The sequence below is a fragment of the Mustela nivalis genome, assembly GCF_964662115.1.
Source record: "Mustela nivalis genome assembly, chromosome: 1".
NCBI classification, from domain to species: domain Eukaryota; kingdom Metazoa; phylum Chordata; class Mammalia; order Carnivora; family Mustelidae; genus Mustela; species Mustela nivalis.
The window spans coordinates 12529006-12549315 of record NC_139020.1 but is presented as its reverse complement, the minus strand read 5'-3'; the positions used below and the strand labels follow the sequence as shown (position 1 = coordinate 12549315).

The window sequence follows — 20310 nt, the reverse complement described above, 5'->3', positions numbered from 1 at the left end:
GGGACGCAAGGTTCCCCACGCGGCCCCGTGGCCCCGCCCCCGGCCGGTCACTCCTGGCCACTCGCGCGCCGACGCCCCGTGGGGAGCGGGCTGAGCGCGCGGGCGGCGATTGGTTCCGGGCCAGGGTGGGCGGGGCGCGGAGCGCCGGCCTATAAGAGTGCGGCGCGACCACCTCGGTTTGCGTCGGCGTCTCCTGCGGCGTCCTGCGTTGTCCTCGGGGTCCCTGCCGCCCTCGGAGCCCGGACCGGAGCGCTCCCTCGCGAGTCATGGAGATGAAGGCCGTGTGCGTGTTGAAGGGCCAGGGCCCGGTGGAGGGCACCATCCACTTCGTGCAGAAGGCAAGGGCTGGGGCGGAGGCCAGCGGCGAGGCGGTGCCCGCGCACCTGTGCCCCGGAGCGGCGGCCGGCGGGCCCTCGGGCCGCCCTCGTCACGCCCCCGCCGCGCGGGGTTTGCGGGTTCGCGCCGCCCGAGGCCTCTGCCCCGCGGCGGTGTGGCGGCCGAGTGCTGAGTCACCGGGCGGGCCCGGCGGGGGCGGCGGTGCGTGGCGAGGCCTGGGCGGGGGTGCAGGGAAGGAGCCGCGGCTGACCCTAGCGGGGCGGGGGGGGGGGGAGCTCAGAGAGCGGGCCCGGCGGGGAGGGCGGAGGCTGGCTGGCCCGCGGGCCTGGGCCGCCGCCCCGGCGTCTGTAGGTCGGGCGGAGGAGGTGCTTGAGGCGGCTGTGGCCCTTCCTTGCGGGGTCGTTTTCTGGGTCCTGAGGCTCCAGGACACGGAGTTGCGCAGTCTCCGGCCTGGCCCGCCCTTGACGTCCGGGGCGGGGGTGGGGAGTGCGGCGGGGCCACCTGGGCTCGGTCGCATCCGTAACCCCACTTCGGGGCTTCCTTTCCGCCCAGGGGTCTGCAGCTTGCAGCCTGCGGGCACAGCCGGTGCCGGTGCCGGGGCGGGTGTTGTGCAGCCCCGGAGCTAAGAGGGTGTCCGGTGCACGGTTCGTTCAGAAGGTCCTGAAAAACAGGAATCATGCGACTGACAAGTCCGAGATGAAACCCTTGAGTCCCTGAGGTAGCAATTAGTAAAAGCTTTATTGTGCACACGCCGGGAGATAGTCGGGACCCGGGAGCGCTCAGACCCAACCATGGAATGAGGGGGTATATTGCCGTGAAGCAGCTTACAGAGTGAGAAGGCAGGGACTGGACTATTTTTCACAGTCGTGGGTCACCACAGTTTTCTTAAATAAGAATAAGAAATTGGTTAGCGTTTACCAAAGACCGGCCTTGGGATGCAAACAGTTTGACCTTTTGCTTAGGATTTTCAGAGGCATAAATAAGAAATGACCCAGGTCAAGTTAGTCTTGCAAAATAAGCCAGTTAAGCTATGCTTGTGTGACTACATTGGTTTTGTCTGATCAGGGAATTTTCAAGGCTGGTCTCGGTTTGTTTTTTGACTTGAACAGGGCAGAGACCTTGTGTGGCCCCTTACAGAAAAGTTTGCTGACCCTTGCTCTGGGTCATGGTCAGGCTGTAAAGGCAGAGAAAATGGCCTTGGACAAAGCTCCTTTTCCACCTGCAAAGCTCCAGAAGCAAGAGAGCTAATGGACTCCCCTGTTGGTTGTTTTCCAGACCTGTGATTTTTGTTGTTGTTGTTGTTTGTTTTTTTAAACCCTGGGTGTATAGTAGGCTTGTTTGGGGAGCTTTTTAAAAAGTGTTGATTTCTGGGGCCAACTCCAGATTAGTTTTATCAAAATCTGTTGGGGTGCAGTCTGAGCTTCACTGTTTTCAAAGTTTTCACAGTAGTACTGATTTGCACCAAGAATTGAGAACTGTTGGTAGAGGGAAGTGGATGGGGTTTTTAGGAGTTGGAAGGCAGGAGATGTGGAGTTCACTTAACTCTGTTGTTGGAGCGTTCATTTAACCAAAATCTCTGTAAAGTGGTTTTTGAAATTGCTCTACCAATAGGCCCATTACTGAAATGGTCAAAGAATAAACTATACAAAAGTGCTCATTAATAATATTGCAAAACACATGTTTTACAAGGAACGTGCTTGTGGTAAGACTTGTTCCCCAAATCTTAGTGAGGTTAGGAACTGATGGAAAATTGCTGTACTTGGCTTGATAATCATAACAGAATGCTTAATACATGAATGGGATTTAATATTTCTTTTAAGACTTTTTTGTTTATTTATTTGACAGAGACAGGGAGAGAGGGAGAAGCAGGTTTCCCGCTGAGCTGGGAGCCCTGATGCTGGGCTCGATCCCAGAACTCTGGGATCCTGACGTGAACTGAAGGCAGATGCTTAATGACTGAGCCACCCAGGTGCTGAGATTTAATCTTTAAAGTGGCATGCAAAAATGTGAGAGGACGGGAAAAGTAATCTTTGAAATTTATGCGAGGGAGCTTAATTTTTTCCTTTAAGTGGTTTCCAAATTTTCTGGAAAAAGGCTTTGTCATTGACTAAAATTTTGCTGTTTTCACTTGCCAGACTTTGTTTCACTCTTCTTCTTCGCTTTGTAATTCCGCTAGTACTAAAAAATCTCAGAAGCCTCTGTGGAATACCTTTCCTTTGGCCTTGGAGAAATGGCATGGGTGTTACCTTCAGAAGTCAAGCTGTGAATCCATACATAACGGAGTTTTTTCCATCTTCCCTGAGTCTCTTGTGGGGCTCCCTCTTTTTCTAAGTTCCAAACTTCATTTTGGTGGTGCTGTTTGTACCTGATAAAAGATCCTAGTGTAGTTAAGCATTACAGCTCTACGGATATGCAGGAATGTTAAATTGGAAATAAACTGTGTTTGTTTGGTGTATAGTGTTTAAAATTTTGGATTCATTTCCAATTTCTAAAAATCAGAAGTTTGACCTATAAGACCAAATTACTAGCTTCTCTTGAAAAAGGGAAGCCACACTGAGCCCTTATTAGGTCAGGACAGCACCCTGCAGGATGAGTTTATGCTTTTTGCTTCCCTGACCTGTTTCAGTCAGTTAAGGTAACTGTCTGGCCCTATAGGGTGGCACCCAGGTCGCTGACTGTTGAAACGCTCATGTGTGCTCTGTGTATTACCCATTAATGGCGACTTGGAAGAACCTGCCCTTTTGTCTCTGTGCTGTTGGTAACACAGTGCATTTGAGGGACTAACGTTCACGTTTTAGTTTTTCCAGAGCTACAGCTTAGAAGAATCCTAGTCTGTTCTCAAAGAAAAGCAAAGAAGGGCAGAAGTTGACATACTACTTTCTTGAGCCACGGAGGCTAACACCTCTTGTAACTGTTGGCCTTGGCTATTTAAAAAAAAAAAAAAAAAAAAAGACACCATCATGTGTATAACTGTGTGGTATGGATACTACTTGTGTTTTATTTTTGTTCCTAAGATCTCTTAGCTGCAAAAGGTCTTTATTTCTGTATGCAGCCCTGCAGCACTGTTACCTATCACCATTGCTTTCACGGAGATAGCGGTGTGCTGCTGTAGTTTGGTGTTTTTTGTTTTTTTTTTTTTTTTATTAAAGATTTTATTTATTTGACAGAGAGAGATCACAAGTAGGTAGAGAGGCAGGCAGAGAGAGAGGAGGAAGCAGGCTTCCCGCTGAGCAGAGAGCCTGATGTGGGGCTTGATCCCAGGATCCTGGGATCACGCCCTGAGCCAAAGGCAGAGGCTTTAACCCACTGAGCCACCCAGGCGCCCCTGCTGTAGTGTTTTTAACTGCCCTTACTTTTCGGTCTCAAGTGGGGAGGTGGTTTTCTAGGTTTGAGGGCCTAAAATGACTTTAGGAAACAGTAACTTGGCTTAGACCAGAATCAGTCCCCCGGGAAAGTGGGATAGGATATTTTCTGGCTATTAATAAAAAATAGCTATGCTGGAGACAGGTAAATACCCCTAGTGAGAGAGTGGAGAACCGGGATCCTACGGTAACCTGTTGGACGTTTCCAGGGTGTCTTTTTCTTTTCTTTTTTTTTGGGTGGTGAATCTGAATGCTTGCTGTATGGAAGAGTGTGTGCATGAAGAAAATGACGTGTTGTCATGTGCTGCCAACATTTGGGTCAACAAGTTTGATACATACTCATATATTCAGCAGGTGCAAATGTATTCAAAAAAGTATTTACAAAAGTCATGAACTTATTCATATAAATAGCCATATTCTGTATGGATATGGTGTCTGTTGTAAGAGAGTCAAACCCTACGACATCCACAAATCCACCATTTTAGTGCTCACTTGCCATTCAGCTAAGTGCGTTTTCTTGGCTATTAATTGTGATGCTGGCTGTAGGGCTCCTGGGCTGTGAGTGTTAGAACAAGGTCACATCTCCCTTGTGTTGGTCCCCAGCCTTAGAACAGTTAAATAGCTTGCTAGAAATTGGTGGGCCTGGGATTTGGACAGATCTTTTGACTCCCATGTCCGTGTTCCTTCCACTTCCCTGTGATTGGTAAAGATTATTCAACTCTTTTCTTTGTTCAGAAGCACTTGCTCTCTCAAACTTTTTGCACTTTTCTTTGACTAAAGGGAAAGGGGCCCGTTGAGGTGTCAGGAACCATTACAGGATTGACTGAAGGCGAGCATGGATTCCACGTCCATCAGTTTGGAGATAATACACAAGGTGGGTGTTGTTTTGATCTAGTGGCTACTTGTTTCAGCTAGTAAGATAAGTGAGACTGGGTAGAGCTACCCCTAAACATTAAAAACCCTCAACATGCAGAGAAAAAAAGTCAATAGGATTACTATGGTCAGCCTTAGGGAAGTGACCTGCAAAACTGATTCTTAAGTGTGGAAAGGAAGGGGAAGAAGTTGATTTTTTTTTTTTTTTTAAGATTTTTATTTATTTATTTGACAGAGATCACAAGTAGGCAGAGAGGCAGGCAGAGAGAGAGAGGAGGAAGCAGGCTCCCTGCTGAGCAGAGAGCCCAATGTGGGACTCGATCCCAGGACCCTGAGATCATCACCTGAGCTGAAGGTAGAGGCTTTAACCCACGGAGCCACCCAGGCACCCCAAGAAGTTGATTTTTTTTTTTTTTAAGATTTTATTTATTTATTTGACACAAAGAGATCACAAATAGGCAGAGAGGGGGAAGCAGGCTTCCTGCTGAGCAGAGAGCCCCACTTGGGGCTTGATCCCAGGACCCCGCATCATGACCTGAGCTGAAGGCTTTAACACACTGAGCCACCCAGGTGCCCCAAGTTGTTGATTTTTTTTTTTTTTAATCATGATTATACCTTGATTATAAGAGCTTCAAGTATTTTTTTTTTTTTTTAAGATGTATTTGTTTATTTGACAGAGATCGCAAGTAGGCAGACAGGCAGGCAGAGAGAGAGAGGAGGAAGCAGGCTCCCTGCCAAGCAGGGCCCTGAGATCATGAACTGAGCCACCCACATGCCCTCAGGTATTTTTTAAGAAAACAAAAAACTAAGCTACTCTTACCTTCCATAGTAATCTCAGGCCTTTGTGAGCTGGGTTGAGGGTGGGTGCTGCCAGCACCGGGTCTGCGTTTATTGGCATTACCTGTAAGAGTAGCTTGTACCTCCAACACAAGAACCTTAGTAGGACAGAAGTAAGATACAGTCTGAACAAATAGTGTAAACTGTTGGTGTTTTTGTTTGAGTTTCGTTTTCTCACTTTGGGATTAGAAGCAAGTTAACAAAAGCTTATATGCATTTAGTCATCTTTTACCATACTCGAGTAACGTGAACTCAGTGTTTACTTTTTATGATGAGAACTTGATTTATTCGTCTTGCTGGATTTGTTTTTCTGTTCTGTAATTTGGTTCCTATAAAAATTGTGATTTAATGACCAGCTTTGAGCCAGTTCGACAATTAAAATTCCTCAGGTTGCTTTTTTTTTTAAACCACTTTGTGTTGGGTGGCATTTGCCCTGTGTCTTTGATTTACCGTGCTACTTCCTGTGACCTGTGTGTCTTCTCTCTGGGGACGCTGGGTAGAAGCTGTAAGCCATGGAAACTCCGTCACCTGCCGAGTGAAGAAAGCCTGTCACTAACGAGCCTTCTGCATTGATGATGTCGTCTGTGAGATTGGCTTTCCGTGAGGCACAGGAGCGCCATTTTCACAGACTATTCTGAATGGCACTCTGTGGAGTTCTGTGAGGCAACAGCCTGGGCTCGTAGCTCTAAGGTGCCGTGTCCAGTCTGCTTGCCCCAAGTAAAGGGCACTGACACAGTGGTTGCTGGTTGTATGTTGCTGGGGCGGTCAGCTTCTTGTAGGTACGGTATGCCACCTCACAAACAGGATCCTAATCATGGGATTTTAATAATAGAAGAACCATGATGATCACGTCCTGCCCTGTTGTTTTACAGGGCAGTGAGGAGATCAAAGCCCAGAGAAGGATATTACCTTTAATGGTGTTACAGAGTAGTTAGAACTTGTTTCTACTGCTCGCCTATTTTGTTTATACTGAGGTGTTGCTTTCTCTCTTTATGAACCTAGAAGTCATGATGTAGGTCAGCATTTTCTGTATTTGAGGTTTTAGCAATGACCAGTTTCTTTTTAGAATTTGTTTTGAAATTCTGATTCCTAATTTGGCTACCTTTTTGTTTTTGGTAAATAGGCTGTACCAGCGCAGGTCCTCACTTTAATCCTCTATCCAAAAATCACGGTGGGCCGAAAGACCAAGAGAGGTGAGTGACGAAGTGCTTTAACTCTTAACTAAAATTTTGGCGATGGCGGTATCTACTTGCAGATTGCATGCTGACATAACTGAGTAGGCCTTCCCACCTCTGCTCTTGAATTTGTTGCCCCCACCAAGTAACCCCTTTGCCCCAGGTACTAGAGCAGCTTACTCCCTGGGCTGAGGAATTGACACATGGGGACTTGATTTGGTTTTGTAGCATTTATTGAATATAGAACTGATACAAGTGCCAGAGGGAACTAATACAGGAAATGTCATGAGTAACAGTACGTCAACCACCAGCAACATAAACCATCATTGTGAAACATAGGAAGCCTTGTAGGTAAAAATTTGATACTGAAAATTCAGTGAGTCCATTTGCATGTGTGTTTCCTGAGAGCCTTTCAGGAAAATATTAAATTTAAGGACAGGGCTGAATTTATTTTTATAACAGGCCTGAGGCATAGCATTCTTAGCCAGGCCAAGAATTAACAGGTGTAACTCAGTAACTTCAAGTTTCCCCTTCAGTACTTTACCTCTGAAATCAGAGATGTGTCCCCATCCCGCAGTTCTGCCCATAGCATTACCTTGTAGATTGGAAGCTTTGAAGAGCAGCGTGTCTAGAATGTCAGTTGTTTCTAGTTTGTATGTTCCAAAATTCTGTCGATCTGGAAGAGTGGGTCCTGTTTGATACATACCATACCTACCCTTATGTATGACTCAGTCATTAACTTAGTTCACCAACTAGCCTGATGTTAAATGGAAGTCAGCCCCAGTTCCTGATGACTCTTTCCCTGTTAGGCATGTTGGAGACCTGGGCAATGTGACTGCTGGCAAGGATGGCGTGGCCATTGTGTCCATGGAAGATTCTCTGATCTCACTCTCAGGAGACTATTCCATCATTGGCCGCACAATGGTGGTGAGTTTTTGTATGCTAGGATGTGCATACCATTTCTTCTAATACACAGACATGTATCATTCCATGGATTCATGATTATTCCTGGTTTCTAAGGATCCACGCACATTGTACCTTCAGTCCAGATTAAGAAAAGCAATTACTTTGATGATCACAGTGAAGGTGAATTAGGTTGATGTAGGTTGGTTGTGACACTGTTCTGCAGAGATGTGGTAATTAAGTAGGTTTCATTTGGTCGTACTAGATCTGTATCATGGAGAAACAGTAGTTGTCACCGTCTGGTTTTAAAATGGCCGGATTTTCCTGCCGTGATTGAGTGTCCCCCTTGTAGTTCAACAGAACATTTCGTGACGTCCAAATGAGACAGACCTCAGTATTGGTATTTGTTCATATTTGCAGGTCACCACCATTTATTAAACTTGTGGGAAGCGATTGCCCTGAGTTACCCACGGGAGCTGCATCTGGTTCTCGTAATCCCCAAGTGGCGTGGGCTCTGTGTTGCCTGCCCCAGAGGACAGTTAACCTTCTGTAGTCCTTTCCTTCCGGGTGACCCTAGAGTTTTCTTCAGCTATGGTTGTGAAGCAGAAAAATCATTGATCAATGTTTGAGGAGCCAATTTTAAAATACTATTGTTTAAATAGTTGAAGATACTTATTTACAGACTGGTAGTTCATGAGGCACATTTTTGGGTTTTTTAAAATTCACTTTCCTTTTCCTTTTTTTCTTCTAAAGTGTTTATTATGAAAGAAGGTTATTAACTCAGGCTACTAAAATTTCTCGTGGAGGATTCAAACTGGCACATGGCAGCTTGTAACACTTGTCCCGGGTTTTTAGTATTTCATTTAGAGATAGCAACACTTACCTAGTGTTTACAATGAACTTAGTCTCTATCACAAAGAAAAAGCTTTGAATAGTAGTTTCTGTTGTTTACCACTAGATTAAACATTAGTGTATTTCCATGCTAGGATTATTTTAACATGGTCTTTTCTAGTATTAAGTGGTTCTTAAAAATCTTTTGGGTATTGCTGGGAATAGGTGGTAATTACTTGATTGTGCTATGTTAATGTTCTCAAAACTTTTTAAAGGTCCATGAGAAACAAGATGACTTGGGCAGAGGTGGCAATGAAGAGAGTACAAAGACGGGAAACGCCGGGAGTCGTTTGGCTTGTGGTGTCATTGGGATCGCCAAGTAAACATTCCCTAGGATGTGATCTGAGTCCTGGTAGCTCCTCTGTTACCTTGCTAGTTGTAGAAATTTAACTTGATAAACATTAAACACTGTAACCTTAAGAGTATAATTTGTGTGACTTTTTAATTGCTTTAAAAAGTACCTGTAATGAGAACTGATTTATGATCACTTGGAAGATTTATATAATTTTATAAAACTCCTATTCAGTTAAAATGTCTGTTTCAACAATCTCTGTATTTTGCCAGGCTTAATAATCATATGTGGGTATTAAACTTAATTGTGTGAATTTCTTCAATTCTCATTCAAGCCCGCAATAAATACACCATATGGCACTGCATCTTGAACCTGTTGAAGTATCCAAATTGAAACTCTACTAATAATTAGCTCTTGATACTCCTACAGAGCGCTCGAATGGAACAGTTAGTAATGTGTTGACAGATACGACCTGTTTCATAGAGGTTGCTTTTCAAAGTGTTTAGAATGACGGAAGAGGGTTTAAATTTCTAGCAGCTGGTCTTTTAGCTAACACCTCAATTTGAATCTTGGTTGGACAGCTATCCTTTGTCAGCTTCAGGGAAATTAAGGTGGTTTCCCTGGTTAGCTACTTAGCATTTTGATTCAAAAAGTATTTTAAGTTTATTTTAAAAAGTAAATGTTATGGTTTGAGAAAGCCCTTTGATAACTTTTAGTGAAACTGTGAATAGTAAGCCTCAGCTAAGAGTAAATTTATCTACCTGCCAAAATGGCACATATTCCACGTTTCATACACCTACAAACATTTATTTAGTTTATAATAAAAGTAGAGGTTGACACAGTCTGCTTTCAAATTAGCCATTTAAAATACCGTAGCATTTTAAGATGGGACCAAGGAAATGTTTGAATGTGGGTTATGGGTACTTAAGAATTTATGCATCCAATTAGTAAGTTTAGGTGTAGTTCTCCTGTTGTAAATATTTAACTATGTGCCCATAAAAAACTACTTTTAAATGAAATGTTAACCTAATTGAGGTTTTGGACTCTGGATTACAGTTATCAATTGGTAATTGTAGAGTATTTCTGATAGGGAAATCAGAAATAAGGTACAGTTCTGATCATAAATATATGCTATACTTTTACCAAATGTAGGATATTGGTTAGGAGAAGAAAAGCCAATTTGGAAAAGGACAATTTTGTAGTGTTCTCAGTTTTAAAATTGGTGATAAAAAGAACAGAAGTGGTTAAAATCACTGTCAGAATTTAGAAACCGTAACGGATTTCACTAATAGACTGCTTGGTGGTATGTGTGTGGGATAGACTGAAATATAGGGCCTGGCTTGTGAGCCTCAAGTGTGATCATTACCACGTAGTACTTCAGGGGAGGGGTGTTGTCATGTGGAAATAGGATGGTTCCAATACTTAAAATTGGAAATAGGGGTTTTAAGTCCTTGAAATCTGAACACTAAATCAGATGTACTATTTCTTTCCAGAAGCAGTTTCAGTTAGGACTTTTAAACCTCTCAGGTAGGCCAACATCAAACGGAGGACAAGTCTTATAATTCAGGTGCAGATATCAGCCTGATTTTCTCTCATTTTCTCAAGCCAGGAACACATGAACAGTGTCCTAGATACATTCTCCCTGTCGAAACAGAGATCTTGCTGCAAAGCACTATTTAAAAACCAGAGTAATAAAGCAGCTTTACCTAGGGATGAGGGCAAAGAAAAAGCTACCTGCTCAGCACACTAGAACTAGGACAGTTTAAAAGGTAATTTAAGGGAAAAAAGCCTCAACAAGGCCATAAACACTTGGGATTGTGTGACAACAGGTCTCTTCCTTGGCACTGGGGAAAGCAGTTTTATGGAACCGCTTTTCTGTATTATTTTAGATACAGGTTTGATTTGGCTTTGGACGTCTCCTCGTAATAGTTCTTGGATAAACTACATCTACTTTTCTAGTTATCCCAACAATGTTAAGCAAAAGAGAAAATACTTTATATGTTCTTATATGTGACAAAAAGTTCAGTCTACCTCTGCCCAGCAGGGGAGTTTAACAAATGGTAAAGAAAGGCAACAGTCAAGGCTTATAAGGAAACAATAGGTTGCATTTAAGTCTTTTAAACATAGAAGACAGAAAGCTTTTAGGTTGCAAATGTTAACCTTGATTTTTTTTTTACCCTTCTGAAAAATTTAATGGGACGGTAAGGAAACGCTCAAACTTACTTCTAGTAAGTAATACCCAGGCAATCAGATAATTCTATAAATCCAGTTTTTCCCCCAGCAAAATTTCTCTTTACAAGTTAATTAGGGCAACATTTACCATAAAGCCAATGGCAAAAAAGAAAACCTTGATTGAACTGAACTAACAAGCTTTTCAGTTAACATGAAAACAACTAACCCTTTACACCTTATGATTGAAATGTTATAATTCAAAAATAGTACAAATGAAAGTGAGAATAACTACATAAAGATGTCTATTTCCATCAAATAAACAAGTCTAATTTAGACTCCAGTACAGTATTAACAGCTCAAACTTTGATGGTGAACAATCCTTTTCCACCTTAATGCAGTGTAGGAAGAATAGCACACATTAAAGTTTGTTATGAAAATAGAGTTTATTAAAAACATCCCTATTGTTTTGAGGAGCTTTCACCGTTACCTTGTCTTAAATTAAAAAAAAAAAAATAGAGAGCACTTCTAATTACGATTTGTAAACTTTTTAAAGTCAAAACTTTTAAAAAGTTACAGCAAAAAGGGTAATATTTATTCATATTTTCAGTATTTTTTGTTATTTTGTGGCTATTTTTAAATAGAAGGGAAGCAATCAAATTGCTTACAATTCCCCACCAACTACTGCGGGGCTGCGGTATAGCAGGAGCAATATAATACAGCATCTGTACACCTCAAGCTCTACACTCCGGAAGTGTCACGGTCACATTCCACAAATGCCAGTCTCTAACGAGGAGCCTCTGCTGCTGAGCCAGAATCCTTTTCGGGTTCAACGGATGAGGTAGCCTCAGCAGGTAGCTCTTCAGAAGGTTTTACAACGGCAGACTCAGACTCCCCCTTACCAAGTTCTGAAACAGTGTCTACGGTTCCCACTTGGCTAATGGGAGGTTCAGCGGTTTTGTTACCACCTGCCCTGTCTGTCACCTCGGGCTTCTCCTTTCCTCGGTTTTCTTCCTTATCTCTACGAGACTCTCTATCTCTAGAATCTCTCTCTCTGTCTCGATGCCCACTAGAGCGTCTATTTCTCTCTTCCAAGTCTCTGTGCCTGTCCCGGTCAGGGCTCCTTCTTCCCCACTCTCTCCTTTCACGGTTACTATTATCTCTATCATCATTACGGCTCCCATACCGTTCCCGGTCATTTTCCACCCTATTTCCAAAAGATCTTCTTCCAAACCTCTCTTGGTCTCTACCTGAATTGAACTGCTGCCTGTTATCATTTCTAAACGGCTGTGGTTGTTGCTGTGCAGGCGGTGGCTGCTGCTGTGGCGGCGGCTGCTGCTGCTGCTGCTGCTGCGCGGGTGGAGGCTGCTGGGGCTGCGGCTGCGGCGGTGGGGGCTGCTGCGGCTGGGGTTGCTGCTGCCTTCCATCTCTGTCTTCAGGACCCCCTGGGCCTGGCCCTGGGCCCCCGAGCCCTGGCATTCCGCCAGGCCGAACAAAGGGGCCATGTGGTGGAAAGGGGCCTTTCATTCCATGAGGTGGCGGCATTCCAAAGCCCCCCGGTCCTGGAGGGGGACCTCGGTGCATCATATGCGGCGGCATGGGACGAGGTGGCATCAAAGGGAACCTCTGTAAGTGAGGTGGAGGCATTCCTGGAGGGCGCTGAAGTGGGATCAGGCCAGGTCGGGCACCGAGAAGACCAGTGGATGGTGCCTGGAGCCCAATTACAGGACCAGGTGCAACTCCTTGAGTACCTAAGAGAAAGTAAAAATAAAAATTATGTAAAGCAATGCAGAAGATGACATTTAATTTTCACCAGTTTCCTGTGGAGCTTCAATCAAAATGAAGTTCAATCCAGAATCTTCCAATTTTGCATGGTTTGCCAAGTCTACCCTGTGAGAAACTCAATGTGAGGGTCTGCCCAGTCACAACCACGGGATGCAGTCTTACAGATACTACATTATATAGATATGCTATGGAGATACTACAGGTCTATATAACCAGTGTACGGGTGATTAGGGTCTCATACTGGTAGAGGTCAAAATCAGCTGGAAAAGGAAATTGCAGTCTACCCATTTTGGAAAGTCTCCTATAGTCTTCACGAGCAGCTGTTTTGGCGAAAATACTTAAAACACTCAAACTTAAAACGTTTGAGAAATACAATGTACTAGGCCTAATGAGAAAGCGCTGAACTATCTGAGCCAACTAAAGGCCAGCTCAGGTGTACTTTTAGGAAATTTTACGTTTTAAACAGCTCAGGTGTACTTTTAGGAAATTTTACGTTTTAAAGTCAATACTAGAAACAAATGGGGGTCACGGGCCCAGAAAATCCACTGAAGAGAGAGGGCTCTGATTCCTTGTCGTTAGGATGCCTTACTATATGGTACAGTAATGCTTATAAAGACTGACAGACCAGCGGAGAGTTAATTTACAGGTTCTTGCTAGGCCCCAGTGACGAAGTATGCTCAAAGTTCAGCCATTCTTCATCTACTCATTCTTCCTAAGGCAACAAGATGGACGAAGTTGGTGCTGTTGACAGCGCTGAGGACTTACTGGTTTTATTTCCCATTTACATGAGGCTTTGCTCATGTTTTGGTGTTAAGTCATACAAATTCAACAATCCATCATTTAGAATGATCTGGCAAGCAGTATGCATGTCTCAGTTCACCACTTAACAGAAAGGCATCATCTATTTCTTTGCAAATATCAACATCACAAGGCAAATATACTATATGACCAATGGGAGTTAACTCCTGTTACTGTAACACTAACACTGGAAATTGTTCCAGAGGTTAGAATATGTACTATTTCCTCATGTACCGCAGAAAGGCCTTTGAGCAAGTTATGGGTTAGGACTCTTGATCAGCAATGGTTCACAGAAATGTTTGGGTGACACAGGTAAAAAAAACCTCAAGAGCAAACCCCATACTTTAAGTATTCCCCACGCCCCCCAACATCAGTTTGAACCACTTCCTTCCTCCAACGTGGTTCTGGCTCAGCAAACATTTAACAAGTACTGCTCCCTCCCAAATTTTTTGTATGAGTTTCTAACTTCAGTTTCTGCTCCTCACAATACGTGGTCCGATAGAATTCTGTCAGACTTAAGGACTAAACAGAGTAGACCTGAAAATACATATACAGTGGTTTATAACTTTCAACATGAAAACTCACCAGCTTTGGTATTTACTTAGACACACCTTCTTTCACATGCTTAAAAAGAAGTATGTTTGGTGAAATATAATCTCACTTAGGAATGACCTTGGACGTGTGCCTCAGAAATGAGATAATACCTGCCTCTTGTTGAGATTAAATGGGATAAAATACACATAGTTAAATATGCTGAAATTACTATATCTATTTTGACAGGTGATAAATATTCTAACATTAAATATTTAACTTCATTAAAATGAGTGCGTTCTTCATTTCTGATTTGGATCTTATTAATCTCTCGTGGTTCCCCAATAGCCACCACAATTTAAAGTCAATCACTTTGGCAGTTGGGAAAAATGTGAACGCAGTGAGCTTCCACATGTCGGGTCTAAAGGTAAAATACTCTAAATACCACAGTAAAAAGGTAGAATTTATGAAATGGACAAACGAGGCAAAGACCTTGTCTCTTCACACACTCTTCAGACTCGCCTTGAAACCCCAATGAACATATACAGAACCTATCCTCCGTTTCAGATCTAAATGAATTCACAATGGCCAACATTATTCCTATCACTTAGTAAACACTGTGGTATGCCCAACAGCAGGGCAACAAAAGCACCTAAGATACGTCCTTTCTCTCACTTTTAAAAGAAATTAGTCCCAACATTTGTGGACCATAATTCAACATAAAATGTATGTACCCAAGTTACTGCCCTTTTCATAGAGATACCACACAGAGATACACTCAAACTACTTTCCCACCAGCCTTTAAAATGACCACTGTTTTACTCTGTTAGAGAGTTCAGTGCGGCACATTAGAGTACCTCTCTTTAAGCTCCAGAGGCCAATGCCAAAATTTTAAACATCACTAGAAAAATGGGAAACGGGTTCAGAGCATCTTATTATAACAAAAGAATCAGGTTCAGATGAATCTTTAAGAGGCAACAGGGACAATGGAAAGGTCCTATTTCCTGGTTTACCTAAGACTGGCTTCCTCAACTACCAAGCTGACAGTGGCCAAAGGATGCAAGGCCACCTCAGCCTTGTACAGAACAGATAAACTGGCAATAATACTCTTTAAAAATATAAACCTGTTTCCAGGAACACATCTCCTTTATAACATGCATTTGAGAGTAAACAGATTGATTTAATATGGTTAACATTTATAGTAATCATATATTTAAACTTCAACATACAATATTTTTATAAAAGCAAGAATATCGCCTAATTCATTGATTCTGTAGGTGTGGCTGTTTGTATTTGCCTAAAATACTACAAACTCAAATCCCTTCTCTCATTTGTAAATAAGTAGATTTCCATTTAATCCTTCATGGACAAACATTTACATTCCCCTGACAGAATATTCCCATAGTCCTAAATGTTGACCTTCAGGCCACAGAAGTGGTAAAATTATGGATTATTATTGTTTCTTTTTTTGCTGTCAACATGTGTTGCTTTTATAATAAAAATTATAGTTAACTAAAAATATACCAGGTGGCATAAACCGTTGACAAGCATGCTTGCTGAATTTCATTTTTATTTAGGAAAGCTGACATTATACATACATCAGCAGACAATGTAGTCAGTTAGTCTGGTCTAAAGGGCCTTCAAAGCAATCGTTCATTATGTCATGGAAGGATTTCATGCAATGCCACTGACAAGTTTTCTAGTTACAGATTAAAAAAATAATAATTCACATATATTGAACACTTGAGCTTTACATTATTGACTCATTTCAAGTGCTAGAGACATAAAGATAAGTGAAACATTGTCCTTTCCTTCAAACAGGATATAGCCTAAGTAGAAAGAAACATGCCGGCTTTAGGAAGAGATGGCACAAGCTAGGACGGGGGCAAAGGCGGGCCTGCTGACGCTTGTGTGTACGAATCTGAGTGTGAGGCTTAGGGTGTCTGAGCAGGGCCCAACAGCAAGGACATCACCAGTCAGGAGAACTGCAACAGTGTGTCTTCTGACGAGAGAGAAGACAGATCTGCAAGATGAGGTTTATTACTGGAGCAGCAGGCAAGAATCTGTGTGAATACAACTACCATCCAATGGAAAGAGGTTCAGGAGGCCGAGCAGGCTGGCTGGGGCAATTCAGAAGTGTGAGATGCCACAAGAGAAAAGCCGGACTTTGGCTTCAAGTGATGGGGCAATGACCAAGGCATGATTCGCAAGGATGATCCCATGTTCATTTTTGAAAGAGCTTTCTAGCAAGCAGTGTAGAGGAGAGCCAGGAGCGGAAAGACAGCAGAGAGCAGGTGGACTCTTATCCCCAGAATCCAGGGGACAGAAAGAGAGAGGCTGAACCCAGATAGGGAGGACAGAGAGGAAGAGCACAGCTCTCTGGTCTGAAGGAGTAGACAGAAGCATCATGCAGTGCAGGAATTTAGGAAGAGAAGCTGTTTTGGGGGAGAGAGAGGACAAATTTCCACTGAACTAGAGGAGACTGGGTTAGATCTGGTGGGTGTGTGCAGAAGAAACTGGTGTGCATATCTAGAGCTCCTAAGAGAAGTCCCAGTGTCACCCTCAGTTCAGGTGAGAAAAAGGAAGAGTTCAGACCTGAGGAGAGACTACCTTAAAGTCTCCAAAATTTTAATACAGCAGACTTTAATGCAGGAAAAGGGACAGCCCCAAACGTCTATATTCAAATTTGAGAAGTGTTAAGAAAGACACTTGAGTTCAACTCAAAATAACCAAGACTTAACTGTGAATATTCCTGTGAGTCAAAAACCAGACATTTCACAGTTAAAAAGTCAGTCAAGATTAAAGGGGAGGTACACTGCTATCTAGAGCAAAGCTGTCCAGAATTATGTGACTTAAAGAACAGGTGTTAAAAGGCTAAAGGAGCAGCGAGGAAGAGGAAGCTGGTATCACGGGTGGAATCCAAAGTGGACCTTGAAATCCCAGAACATAAACAAGGGACACAAACAGTAACTTTCTGCCCTATAGGCAGCTTTCTGCTAAGGACTGTAGGGGGACAGGGAGGACAAGGAGACACATATAAAATTACTAGAAGTTTCAATTAAATGCTGAGTGATCCAAATGCATCAGTTAGCTGGATGCTTTGGAAGAGGATGAAAGTTCAAGGGGGATCCTTTAAGGAAAGCAAGGACTTGCTAGGCGAAAAGGGGAGGGAGGAAAAGGATGAGAGGGAAACATCTAGAAAGGCAAGGCAGTTCTACCTCTTTGCCAACAATCTCGTCCTTCATCTTACCAAAACCACCGCTTCTTTCAAGTCCTGGACCTTTCGTTATAAATACCTGTATTACTTCCAAATTCTCATCTGCAAGCACCCCACTCCCTGAGCCCCTTCTCGGAGTAATTGTTGATGTCACGAGGGTTAGGCCCCCACAGTGCCCTTCACTGTCTTTACCTTTCCCTCCTTAACTTGCCTCAGAGTCCATGGTACCCCCTCACCACAGCTGGCTTGGAAAAACCTTGACTCGATGGTTCTGAATGCAACTTCTACCTAATCTGTACCCCACAGGGCTGGGGGGGGGCATCCCACCCCCAAGACGTCAACTGGTCTCATTTTAAGTGGACAATTAAAACCATAAGTGCTTTCTTAATGGGTTAGTGATCCTCATTTTCCTAGTCTGTTTTCATTCTCACTTCCCTTGATACCTAATTCACCTGTTCCTCCTTAATTCTGCTTATTCTTAGGAGGCTTTATAACAAATTCAGTGAGATAAAATACACACTGTTTATAATTCACTTACATACAAGTGTTTCTAACTCAATGGTTTGTAGTATATTCAGAGCTGGAAAACTGTCACAATCAACTTCAGGATATTTTCATCACCTCAAAACACCCACTCTTACCACCCCCATTTCTGGTGCCCCACCCCCTGCCCCCTGGCAACCGCATACTCCAGTTTGTGTCTCTATAGATTTGCCTATTCTGGACATTTTCTATAAATGGAATCAAACAATATGCGATCCTCTGGGACTGGCTCCTTTCACTTAGTTTATCTTGTTAAGATTCACCTATCTTGTAGCATGTTTAAGGGCTTCATTTTTAAAAAAATTACCAAGTACTATTCCACTATATGGTTTATAATGGAAACCATTATAATGAAAACCATATATTGTATATATGTACCGGGGTTTATCATGAAAAAAATAAAGGCCGTTGGAAGACTTTTTCATTACCTACCTACCACCACATCTACCGATTTACCTGTATCCGTATCACTCCTGAGAACATTATGCTCCAAGGGCTAAGCTCTTTATTTGAACCCTGAACCCATGCATGTCCTCAGCAAACACCTCTTCTTTCTTCTACCAAAAACTTCCCCTCTGCTGATTTTCCAATAAAGATGCTTTAGTTTCATCCACCTTTTAGAAATTAAAAAAAAAAAAAAAAAGCCTTCCGTTTCCTTGCATCTCCTTCCAACCATCACCCCATTTCACTGTTCCTCTAGGTAACACGTATCCTCAGTGATGTCCAGAATGACTGCACCCATTCCTTCAGCTCATTCTCTCCTGACCCTTCGTAATTGGGCTTTTTGGATCCATCATTCCAAGAAAACCACATTTCTAAGGTTATCCAGGAGCCTTCATTTTCTAAATCCAGGCAGCAACCTTCAGTGTCCTTCCCAGACCCAGCAACACAACCGACAGTTCCCTCCCGCCTTCCTAGGGCTACTTTGCCTGCTAGCCCATTGGCTGCACCTTCCCTAACCTCTGCTGAACAGAACAGTACAGAACAGTGGTTAAAACCACAGGTGTTGGGAGCAATGCTAGCTTCAGCTCTGAACCCACCGCTTGCAGCTGTTGACTTGGCCAGGCTACTTACTTCCTTTTTACGCTTCAGCCTCCTTATCTATAAAATGGGGTAACTGCACCTACCGCTTAGGGCTATAAGGCTCAAATGACTGATACATACAAACTCCTCAGAAGAGTTCCTGGCATACAGAACTGTGTCTGCCTTAGTTCTCAGTACCGTATTCTTAAGCACTAGGTACTAAGTATTTCCTGGGCTCATCCCTCTAGGTCTCTACATGCCCTCAAGTCCTCTCACAGGCTCCTGTGGCCTTGCCGATGTGTTTGCAGACGATACCTGAAATCACATCTCGAGACATTATTCACCAAGTTGTTTACTTACCATCTGCACATCAATTTCAAAGTTAAAATACCCACCATTTTACCTTGATATCCTCTCTGCGAACCCACTCCTCCTCGACATACGTTCACCTCAGGAACAGAAATTATACCCTACTGATTGCTCAGGTCAGAGACTCGTTCCTGACTTCCTCCTCTCACATCTTGTATTCAATAAGGCAACAAGGAGGCCCTCTCTTCAAAATCAATTTCAGTGTCCAACCAATTCATTTCCTCCACTACCACCCCCGATGCAAGTGGTCAGCCTGCATCTCATCGACTACAACAGCATCTGGTGTCTTCTTTCCACTCTGAACAACTCCTGTAGTCTGCTTTCTCTGAAACATCTGTTACCTTTATAAAACACACATTGGATTAGGACCACAACATTCCCCATTGCGCTCATAAGCAGGCCCTTGACAACCTTCTCTGAACTGAGAGCCTGCTGCTCTTTCCTTTGTTCACCCGCTCCAGCCACACTAGTGTGCTGGAGTTCCTCAAATAAGCCATATTCATTCTCAATCCTAGCCTCCTTTTGGCCTTCTACATGAAATGTCTTTTCTCTAGGTCTATGCCTCTTCCCCACCATTTCTCTATATATTACCTTCTTAGATGCCCTCCTCAGCTGTCCCATTTAAAAGGAGCACATCGCTGGAGTGCCTGGGTGGCTCAGCAGGTTAAAGCCTCTGCCTTCAGCTCAGGTCATGATCTCACGGTCCCGAGATCGAGCCCCGCATCAGGCTCTCTGCTCAGCAGGGAGCCTGCTTCCTCCTCTCTCTGCCTACTTGTGATCTATCTAATAAATAAAATCTTAAAAAAAATAAAAGAGCACATCGCATGTGACACTCTTCCAATGCCTAAGTGTTCTCTACTTCACTCTTCACAGGATTAACTCCATGTGAAACTATTACTTTTATCAGAATAGAAGTTCTACAAAGACGGGCTTTTGTCTTGTTCATTCAGGTATCTCTAGTACCCAGAAGGGTGCCTGGCACACTGTAAGTACTGAAGAAATACATGTTGAATGTACGAATGAATGGTGGTGGCAGAGTCGTGATGACCAAATTCATCAGCAGAAAATCCCTCTTGGGGTGCAAGAGAGAAGCTCTAAGTCCAGGTTTCTCCCCCAGGGTACAGAATGTCTTTCCGCTGTTCACCTACAAAGATCTGACATTTATTTTCAGAAAGGCTGCAATTTTCTTTCACAACCTCCTTTTCT

General features: G+C 43.3%; 2 protein-coding genes across 7 annotated transcripts in view; one reads left to right on the top strand and one right to left on the bottom strand.

Annotated features, from left to right (window-relative positions):
- The first annotated feature begins 60 nt into the window (after positions 1-60).
- Positions 61-8797, top strand: SOD1 (superoxide dismutase 1). 3 transcript variants are annotated; one of them, XM_082724095.1, is made up of 5 exons: positions 61-338; positions 4479-4572; positions 6532-6601; positions 7393-7510; positions 8593-8797. In XM_082724095.1, exons 1-5 carry the CDS (start codon positions 267-269, stop codon positions 8698-8700), a joined length of 462 nt encoding a protein of 153 aa, XP_082580221.1. In that variant the 5' UTR covers positions 61-266; the 3' UTR covers positions 8701-8797. The 3 variants fall into 3 exon arrangements, with proteins under 3 accessions (XP_082580221.1, XP_082580222.1, XP_082580223.1); XM_082724096.1 differs by having other exon boundaries at positions 133-344; positions 4485-4572; XM_082724097.1 differs by having other exon boundaries at positions 144-338; positions 4485-4572.
- Positions 6799-20310, bottom strand: part of SCAF4 (SR-related CTD associated factor 4) — a 71701-nt gene continuing 58189 nt past the window's right edge. For 2 of the 4 annotated variants that reach the window (XM_082723735.1, XM_082723736.1), the window contains exons 20-21: positions 12089-12589; positions 6799-8075 (exon numbers count right to left, since the gene is read on the bottom strand). In XM_082723735.1, the coding sequence (XP_082579861.1) occupies positions 8026-8075; positions 12089-12589 (551 nt within the window). In that variant the 3' untranslated portion in view covers positions 6799-8025. Of the gene's footprint in view, positions 8076-11265; positions 12590-20310 lie in introns of those variants that run through there. The other 2 variants (XM_082723733.1, XM_082723734.1) reach the window with 1 other exon arrangement.

Bases quoted from the DNA above. Each gene is read 5' to 3' on its own strand.
- SOD1 (XM_082724095.1), top strand. From the start codon at position 267: ATGGAGATGAAGGCCGTGTGCGTGTTGAAGGGCCAGGGCCCGGTGGAG. The intron at 6,602-7,392 runs GTGAGTGACGAA...TTTCCCTGTTAG, and splicing joins GGGCCGAAAGACCAAGAGAG to GCATGTTGGAGACCTGGGCA. The intron at 7,511-8,592 runs GTGAGTTTTTGT...AACTTTTTAAAG, and splicing joins TCATTGGCCGCACAATGGTG to GTCCATGAGAAACAAGATGA.